The sequence below is a fragment of the Sparus aurata genome, chromosome 19, assembly GCF_900880675.1.
Source record: "Sparus aurata chromosome 19, fSpaAur1.1, whole genome shotgun sequence".
In the NCBI taxonomy this organism is placed as follows: Eukaryota; Metazoa; Chordata; class Actinopteri; order Spariformes; family Sparidae; genus Sparus; species Sparus aurata.
The window spans coordinates 499,321-509,446 of record NC_044205.1 but is presented as its reverse complement, the minus strand read 5'-3'; the positions used below and the strand labels follow the sequence as shown (position 1 = coordinate 509,446).

At 42.8% G+C, this 10,126-nt stretch overlaps 1 protein-coding gene across 6 annotated transcripts in view; it reads right to left on the bottom strand.

Moving 5' to 3' along the window:
- Window positions 1–6,627: 6,627 nt before the first annotated feature.
- The window catches only part of LOC115570141 (zinc finger protein 862-like), a 43,843-nt gene continuing 40,344 nt past the window's right edge, over window positions 6,628–10,126 (bottom strand). For all 6 annotated transcript variants that reach the window (XM_030398477.1, XM_030398479.1, XM_030398480.1 and 3 more), the window contains one exon: window positions 6,628–10,081. In XM_030398477.1, the coding sequence (XP_030254337.1) occupies window positions 9,902–10,081 (180 nt within the window). In that variant the 3' untranslated portion in view covers window positions 6,628–9,901. The remainder of the gene's footprint in view (window positions 10,082–10,126) is intronic.

The window sequence follows — 10,126 nt, the reverse complement described above, 5'->3', positions numbered from 1 at the left end:
GAGTCCACGAGGCGATTAATGGTGAACATCATAGTAGCTCACATGCGTGAAAAGGAAGGGTGAAAGGCTTGATATTAATGACATTTGTAAAGAAGGCAAGACTCTTATCGCAAACAATATTTCTGCAGGAGAGCTGTAAGTAAAGCAACAAAGGAGTTTCATGCCCTTGGGATTGTCTCACTCTTCCCATCTTTGAAGGACCCATACTCAAAAAAGGGATATGTGAGTTTGCATTTTAACCATAATGTGAAATAATGATGGTGGTTGCGTTTTTGTATGTTGATCTTTTGTGTAGAACCAGCATGCACTAGAGCCTTCAAAAACGTGATATAGTCTGCACTCTAACCATAAATATTATTTAATTATTTTTCAGGAACACTTCTATGACATCCAGAGCAACACCGGCTTTCTTGAGTGGCCTATCAAGACTTGTGCAACGTCAAACCAAAACCACATCAGCATCCCATAACAGAGTAATGCTAAACGGAGGTCCCACAACATCAAGAACATTTGGTTCCATAGCTGACCAGCAAGTGGGTGATGTATGGAGGCCATGTCTCTTCTTCACTATACCACTGACCGTGACTTAGTCTTCCAGAAGATGAGAGAAACATTCCACTATCGTCAACAGATGCTTCATGACCCACAGCAATCGGCAGACATTCTTCAGATGTTTCCTTGTTTCTTGGACACTAAGAGACTAGTAGGTGAATGCGAACTTGAAAAAGATTCGTGAAAAATTATTGATTTTGTGATTGTAATGGTAATTGTAGGTGCCAGCTATAGTATTTTGTATCACATCCGGGGAGGAGTCAGGTGGGTGGTACGTCAGCAGAAGTAGTAAAATCAGCTGTTCTTCGCCTGTTTAATGAATGAATGAACTGAGAGGGTGAAGGGGGAAAGGTTCTACTTTGCTGACCGCTAAAGTACATTGGTTTTGGATATTTTTTGGTTTTTTTGTGAGGATCTTTCACTGTCTGTGTTTTTAGCCTCCGGCAAGAAAAGTGTTTCCCTCGCTTAGCCTCTCGGCGACCACTATTGTTCCACCTATAGTCACCTAACATTGTCAGCAAAATAAGACAAGCTAAACTGGATCGAAGCCGCGAATGAGCCAACAAGCCACCTACATATCAACGCGGAGTAAATGGAAATCGGATGATTACTCGCACACACGGACGCCTCACAGTGCATCAGCCGGCAACAACGCATGGTGATCAGCGGTATGTAACCTGCTTCTGCTGTTACGTTGGTCTGTTGGAAACAGTTTGAAATTGGTTGCTGATGAATGGAAGTCAGCACGTTGCCTTGGTGTTTTCACTGATGCTGATGAAGAGGAGTTTTGAAGCAGTGTTTGGACTGATGCGTCCGGTTAGCTTGTGTTTGCGCAGCGCTGGATTGATTGATGAAGTTATTATCGCACATGATTCTTATGGCTGTTGATATTGCTGGCTTTGCTTTGGAATTTCATTGTGATCATTATTTTGTGCATGAAAAATGAGTGCTTCAAATGCTGGTTCAACAGTTGGTAAACATGAAGAGAAAAGAAAAATAATTCTCACTGAAAAGGCCATGATGAATAAAATTGAATCAATTCAAAAGGAACGTAAAAGGAAAGTGGATGAAATGAAACGCCTGATTTTCTCTCTCAAAGAGCTCATGGGGGATGAAAAAAATGTTTCACTGGTTAAATCTCAACTGAATGTTTTCAAGCAACTGTCTGATAATGCTACTGCTTTGCATGAATCTTTGATGCCATTAATTCCCACGGATGAACAACAAAAACAAGAGCTATGGTTTTCAAAGGTCAATAAACACAAGGAAGGGTGCATTAAGGATGTTGAAGCATGGTTTAAAATAATCAACATACCTCAAGGTGAACCTTTGTTGGAAATTTACATGGCTGAAAGGCCCCAGCAACAGGAAGCCTCATCAGTGGAGAAGGATGCACATGAGGACGTGGAAACTGGACAACTACCTCAATTTCACCAAAATCTTCAGAATGATGATCAGGATGAAATAGCACCATGTGACAGCATTTCAAATCAAGGTAGTATCAAAGAGAGCATAAAGTCTAATGTGTCATCAACTGCATCTGCACGTCTCAGAGCCGAGGCTGACATGGCTGCCTTGCTCACTCGGCAAAAAATGCTGAAGGAAAAGCATGCTCTTGAAGAGCAAGAAGAGCAAATAAGGAAACAAAAGGAACGGCTCCAACTTGAAGCAGAGATAGCCGCGTCGATGGCAAAGATAAATGTTTTGAGAACCTCTGGATCAAGTGTAGGGAGGGCTTCTTCTAAGAATCTGGATGGCATGGAGTCTTATTTTGAGAAAAGACTTAATATCCATGCAGACCCTTTTGTACCACATAAAGATGGAAAGGATGGAGGAGGATCACAGCCTGTGCTAAGAACTTTAAATCCATGCTTTGGAGGTGCAAGATCAAAGCACTCTGAAGGAGCCAACTATTTACATCAGGGGCCTTTAGTGCCAACAAACCCACAGGGCGCAGTTTCTAAGGATACAGTGCCCCCAGTATGTCATCTTCAAAAGGCTAAGGCGCCTTCTTTCAGGAACATCGGCAGTGAACATAACATGATGTCTATAATGGAAAAACAAAATGAAATAACATCAATGCTGGTGCAGCAGCAAAGTCTAGCATCACTGCCTAAAAGGGACATTCAGATCTTTGACGGTAATCCATTGCAATATCATGCCTTCATGCAGTCATTTGAACAAATAATAGAACAAAGGGCCACCAATGGAGTGGACTGCCTGCATTACCTGGACCAGTACACTAGGGGGCAGCCACAAGAGTTGATCAGAAGCTGTCAACATATGACTGATGGAAATGGATATGCTACAGCGAAGGCGCTACTCCATGAACATTTTGGAGATCATCATGTCATAGCATCTGCTTACATGAATAAAATAGTGTCATGGCCATCAATTAAATCAGAAGATACAAAGGCTTTGCAAGCATTCAGTCTGTTCTTACGCACATGTTGCAATGCCATGAAAGATGTATATAATCTGTCTGATCTTAATACATCAGCAAACATGTTCACTGTGATTAAGAAGCCACCATACAAGCTTAGAGACAAGTGGCATACATCAGCTTGTGACATACAGGAAAGGCGTCAGCGCAGAGCTATGTTCATTGATATTGTAATCTTCATTGAACGTCAAGTGAAGATTGTTATGGACCCTGTATTTGGAGACATACAGGATGCTCCAACACTGATGGCAGTCAAGGATGGCAGCAGGGTAAAATCCATGCCACGTTCAAAGGTTGGGGGGAGCAATTTTGCCACCACTGTTACCACAGTTAAAGGGGCTCCGCCAGACAACAAGAGGGATGGATATCAGAAGGTCTGCCTCTACTGTAAAAATCGTGGACATACACTGGAGTTGTGTACTCTATTGGAGAGGAAAGCTCACAGCGAAAAGATGAATTTCCTGAAAACTAATGGAGTTTGCTTTGGCTGCTTGTGCACTGGGCACATCAGCAGAGAGTGCAGGAAGCGTCTTTCATGCAGAATATGTGGCTCACGACACCCCAGCATGTTGCACATCCATCAAAAGGAAAATGAAAAGGAGGATAAGAGCATCTCTGTAAAGGCATCAGACAACAGTATGGTTGAAGTTCAAACTAGTGGTCTCACTGGGGCCGGTGACCAGGATTGTAAACTTGCCATAGTACCAGTCAGAGTCAAATCAAGTAAGGGTCAAAGGTCAGTTGAAACATACGCCTTTTTGGATCCAGGAAGTACTGCGTCTTTCTGCACTGTGGTTCTGATGGACAAGCTGGGTCTTCCTGGGAGGAAAACAAAGATTCTTCTGCGCCTTGGTGGATGCAGTGATAGTTCTGGATGTCAGTCAGCAGTAACAGTCAATAGAATTTCAGCCATCACACTTGACGAGCTCTGGAACAAGCAGTTTAGGACAGACTTCCCAGAGAACAATCACGATGAACTGCTGGGGATGTCAAGGGACGATTGCAGGTTCCTGGAAATGGCTGATAGATCTGTGAAATTGGTTAATGGTAATTACAGCGTTGCTTTGCCTCTTAAAGACAGAAATATCAGCATGCCCAACAACCGCATAATCGCTGAACAACGCATTCTTAACCTGAAGAGGAGGTTTGTAAGAGAGCCATCATTTCACAAGGACTACATTGCATTCATGAATAACCTCATAGCAAGTGGATTTGCAGAGAGAGTGCCAGATATCGATTTGGAGCGCAGTGATGGCAAGGTTTGGTATATCCCTCATCATGGGGTATACCATCCTCAAAAAGGGAAGATACGGGTTGTCTTTGATTGTGCAGCATCATTCAAAGAGGCCTCACTTAATGCTCATCTCTTGCAAGGACCGGACCTCACAAGCACATTGATTGGTGTCTTAACCAGGTTTAGAAAGGAACCCATTGTTCTGATGTCTGACATTGAGGCTATGTTTCACCAGGTCCGAGTGCCAGAGGAAGATGCAGACTTGTTACGTTTTCTATGGTGGCCCAATGGAGACTTTAGCCAGTGTATGCTGGAGTACAGGATGGTTGTCCATCTATTTGGGGCTACATCCTCTCCAAGCTGTGCTAATTTTGCTCTCCGAAGGTGCGCCGAAGACAACAAACAGTTCTTTAGCCAGCAGGTGATCTAAACCATCATGTACAACTTTTATGTTGATGATCTCCTTGCTTCGGTGGCCTCAGAACAGGAAGCTATATGCCTGTATGAAGACCTTAAAGGGCTATGTGCTAAAGGAGGCTTCAATTTAACCAAGTGGACTAGCAACAGCCGCTGTGTGCTGGCAGCAATACCAGAGGAAGAAAGAGCAAAAGAGATTAAGGACCTAGACTTGGATCAGGATATTTTGCCAGTGGAGAGAGCACTGGGAGTGCGATGGTGTGCACAGTCTGACACATTTGGATTCATAGTATCCTTTCCAGATAGGCCGTTGACCCGTAGAGGAATCCTTTCAACCGTCAGCTCGTTCTATGATCCTCTTGGAATCTTGTCTCCTGTGATTTTTATAGCCAAAAGGATCCTTCAAGACCTGTGCCGCAGAGGGCTGGGATGGGACGATACTATATCAGCATCTTCTGCTGAGGAATGGACAGGCTGGGTGGAAGAGCTGCAAACACTAGATGGTTTCAGTACCAGCAGATGTTTGAAACCTCACAATTTTGGAGAAATAGCCACCGCCCAGTTACATCATTTTGCGGATGCAAGTGAGGAGGGATATGGGACCTATCTGCTGTTGCACAATCACCAAGGTCTTGCACACATGGCTTTCATAATGGGAAAATCCAGGGTTGCACCTTTAAAGCCTGTGACAATCCCACGTATGGAACTCATAGCAGCTGTGGTGGCGGCTCGTATGGACAAACTGTGGAGAAGAGAGCTGAGGATGGAGCTACTGGACTCTGTTTTTTGGTCAGACAGTACCTCTGTTCTAAAATATATCAAAAATGAAACTACAAGGTTTCCTATCTTTGTAGCTAACAGGGTCACAGAGATTCTCAAGATGTCTAATCCATCTCAATGAAGGTATGTGTCGACGAAACACAATCCTGCAGACCTTGCTTCTAGAGGTGTGAGAGCGGAATCTTTTCTGAAGAATGAAATGTGGATGTGTGGTCCCCCATTTCTCCTGCAGCCAAAGGAAACCTGGCCTGCTGATCCAGATGACTTGGAAGGACTTCTGTCTGGAGACCCAGAAGTCAAGGTGTCTGCTATTGTGTCTGCGGAACAAGAGAGAGAGAATGCTGTGACATGTTTGATAAACCGTAGTTCGTCATGGACACGTCTCCTAAGAGTGATGGCCTGGACACTGAGGCTTAAGGCCTTGTTGCGGGATATCAGGAAAAGGAAGGAAGTGAATGCAAAGTTTCCTCAGCCTGCATCAAATGGGAAGCAGCATAAGGATCATCTCTCATTGGAAGAAATCAAAGCCAGTGAATTGGAAATAATCAAGTTCTGTCAGAGAGAAAAATACAAAGAAGAGCTGTCTTGCCTCCAAAGGGGAGAAAGTGTGAGAAGAAACAGTCACATCTACAGGCTCAATCCAATACTGGATGACGGTGTTTTGAGAGTTGGAGGTCGGCTTAGTAAGGCAGCTATGCCTGAAGAGTCTAAACACCCAGCTATAATAGCTAAAGATCTTCATATCTCAGATCTTATCATACGCCATGTTCATCAGGAGGTCGGCCATGGTGGTAGGAACCATGTGTTGTCAAGGTTGCGTCAACGATTTTGGATTCCCTCTGCAAGCGTCTCCATTAGAGGGATCCTATCCAGATGTGTTGTCTGTCGCAGGGTGCATGGAGCTGTAACAAATGTAAACAACAAATGGCAGATCTGCCTATGGACAGGATTTCACCAGATTAACCTCCCTTCAGTTACGTTGGGGTGGATTATTTTGGGCCTTTTGACATCAGGCTTGGAAGGAGTCTTGTTAAAAGATATGGAGTCATCTTCACTTGTTTGGTGATGAGAGCAGTGCACATTGAAGTGGCTTCATCTTTGGACACAGATTCGTTTATAAATGCATTATGACGCTTTATTGCAAGAAGAGGACAGGTTAAGGAGCTCCGCTCAGACAATGGCACTAATTTCATTGGTGCAGAGCATGAGTTGATAAGAGCTATTGAAGGATGGAACCTGGAACAGATCAATGACACACTCTCATTGAAAGGAATCAAATGGAACTTTAATCCTCCTACCGGATCACATCACGGGGGAGCATGGGAGAGGTTAATTCGTTCCATCAGAGGGGTTCTTAATTCCACTTTGAGAGTGCAAAGTTTGGAAGAGGAGGGACTCCAAACAGTCCTCTGCGAGGTTGAATCGATCCTCAATAGCAGACCTCTTACAAAGGAGTCTACAGATCTAAATGACTTAGAAGCATTAACACCAAACCATCTTCTGCTTCTTAAAATCAAGCCCTGTTTACCACCTGGTTTGTTTCATAAGGAGGACAGTTATGCACGTCGCAGATGGAAGCAAGTCCAATATATTTCTGATTTATTTTGGAAGAGGTGGACTAAGGAGTACTTACAGCAACTACAGGAGCGCCAGAAGTGGACAAAGGTCAAGAGGAACTTCATTTCTGGAGACATCGTCCTAATAGTGGATGATTCTGCGCCTCGGAGTTCCTGGATCATCGGAAAGGTCACTGAAGCAATTACAGACAGAAGGGGATTGGTGCCGCAGGTCCAGGTTAAGACCCGGACCAGTACTGTCTGCAGACCTGTCACCAAGCTCTGCCTTCTTCAGGAGGCTGCACAGTCATGAAGGCTGTTTTGACTTATTTGACTCAGACTTGACATGAGTGATTATTCACTAAGGGCATGTGCTGGTAACCTCTGTCCGACACATGACTTGACTTAAGAAGACTGGATCGAGATCTACAATGAACTTTATACATATGATGGACTATATGTGAAAACAATAAAAAAAACGTGCAAAAAATGAGGAATGTAAATGTAGTGTTTTTCTATGTGGGTTATGTATTTGTAATTATTACTGTGGTAAGTGTAATAATTATGGGGCTGGAATGTAGGTGCCAGCTATAGTATTTTGTGTCACATCCGGGGAGGAGTCAGGTGGGTGGTACGTCAGCAGAAGTAGTAAAATCAGCTGTTCTTCACCTGTTTAATGAATGAATGAACTGAGAGGGTGAAGGGGGAAAGGTCCTACTTTGCTGACCGCTAAAGTACATTGGTTTTGGATATTTTTGTGAGGATCTTTCACTGTCTGTGTTTTTAGCCTTAATAAATATCTGATTCGGCATTCCTCTGGAGCTTAGTTTTTATTTTTTACGGAAGCGCGTCCGGCAAGAAAAGTGTTTCCCTCGCTTAGCCTCTCGGCGACCACTATTGTTCCACCTATAGTCGCCTAACAGTAATCCTTCCCTATTTATTAGATTTTGCAAGATTTTTCATTTTTCATTCATTTTTCATCCGCCCTGAATGAAGAATCTGACACTGCTGATGAGCCAGGTATTATTACAACAGTCATACTTTCTAAATTAGTAAAATATAGTTTAACAAGCCTGTTTGACATATCATGTATATCCTGTATGCTGTGGATCATGTTGCTGCAGATCCTCATTGAATCTCCATGGTGTTTCTACTCTGTGAAATATTCAAACTCAAGACGTGTTTTGGCTGCAGTATTCTTACAAGTGGAAATATAGATTAATGTCTCCCAAACTGACAAACTTTAACCCAGGAAATCTGTTGGTTTGACAAATGCACAGCACAAGTGTGTAATGACTTGTCAATTCTGAGCAGGAACGTTAAATAAAAAGCCGAAGACATAGATAACCTTGTCCTCCACAAGGCAGAAATGTGAAGAATGTAAATTGTGTTATTTACACTGTCTGTAGAAAGGGACAGCGACATGGCTTCTCTTCTTGTCTTGCTGCATCTTCTCACTCCACAACCAGCTGGAAGGAAACGGCCCAAGAAGATCAGTGTTGAAGAGGCAACAGATCATCTGGTGAAATTTCAGAAGGTTTGCAGAGACAATACGATCCCATTCCAAATATTGTGGTTCATGCAACATTTTTAAACTAATGGCTTATACTGAGGTGCTTTTCATTGTGTTTCAGTCCTGCCAGAGCCTGGAAGATCACCCCATTACCACTGAACGAAACCCCCAGCCATATCTTCAGGCCACAGGAACATCAAAAGCACAGGTTTCAAGCTTCTACATTGTCTTGGATAGAATGCTTCTACAATGTCAGTCATGTACATCCTTGGGCGCATTTGATGAGCTGTTCAAGGCCCACTTTGTTTTCAGTGTGAAATACAATGATGCTCTGTCCAGCCTGCACACATTTTTGCAGACGACTCTGCACAATATTGATATAGGCAGAACAGACGAAACTCCAAGTGTAAAGGAATTAAGAGCAAGTCTGTTGAACAAGCAGTAATTAGCTTACACAGTGAAAATGTTGAGGTGTTTCCTTCCTGCTTCATGCTTTATTTCTTTTATGTTTTTTCCTTTTTCATTTCTGTTTGACCACACAATTTCCCAACTGTAAGCTGCCCTGATAGCAGGTTGTTTTAAATGTGAATGTTTGCTGTTACATGTTTACACTGTTGTTGAAGACAGCAAAAATGTAACTTGTTACATATGTAAATAAAGGAGTTACTTTAACTTGGCCCTAGAGTGTGTGCGATGGTCTCACATGCACACTCAAGTTGAGTTGAATTTAACTCTCAGAGAGTTTATTCAATAAGCCTGAATTTGCTATGTAGATGCAGGTAGAAGCATTGTCCTGAATAAAATATATGACACATGACAATCTATTAAGGTATTCGTCTTCATTTTGGTAGCACATATGGTGTATAGATGTTTAAGAAAATGAACTTTTTGTCATTACAATTAAACTCTATTCCAACAGCCCAATCAACATCCAATCTAACCACATTAACCAGCTAATCATATTTCTTATTCCATAAAATTGCAACGCCACCTGGTATCCTGCCTTGGATTATTTTAGAGCTGAGGTCAGTAGTGGATTCACCAGCCCCATAAAAGTCTTCGTGTACAAAACTGAGTCTGTCCAAGTCTTGTTTGGCTAAGAATGTCTCTTGAACACACAGAATATCACAGGTCTCCAAGAGCTTGTCCACAACAACTCGACGTGATTTGTCCGCTTCACTGTGGCCAACACACAGCCCTCACGCATTATACAGGGTTTTCCCTGGGTTTTTAGAGGTCTTAGGGGGGTGGGCAGCTGAAGAGGCGGGGTTAGTGTTCCTTGGCCTTAAATTTTTTTTAAAAGCTTTTTTTTAACCAAAAACTGCAATTTCACATAATTTTGACCCCTATCATTACTATAGGTAACTAAAAAACAGACTCAATTTGTTTTTGTTGTGATTTACCATTTATTTACATAATTCACAGCCCCCTTTTGAACATTTCACTCGTCTAATTGAATTGCTTCTGTAGAAGCGCCGAACGAAATTGTCCATCCTAAAAGTTCCTGGCTGAGGGCCATCAATCGCCACCCGGCAGCAGACATCGAGGTGGCAATCTCTCAGCCTGTTTCGCAGAGGTGTCTTCACCTAAAAATGAGATTAACCTTAAAATCAGCATCTTAATTTGTGTAA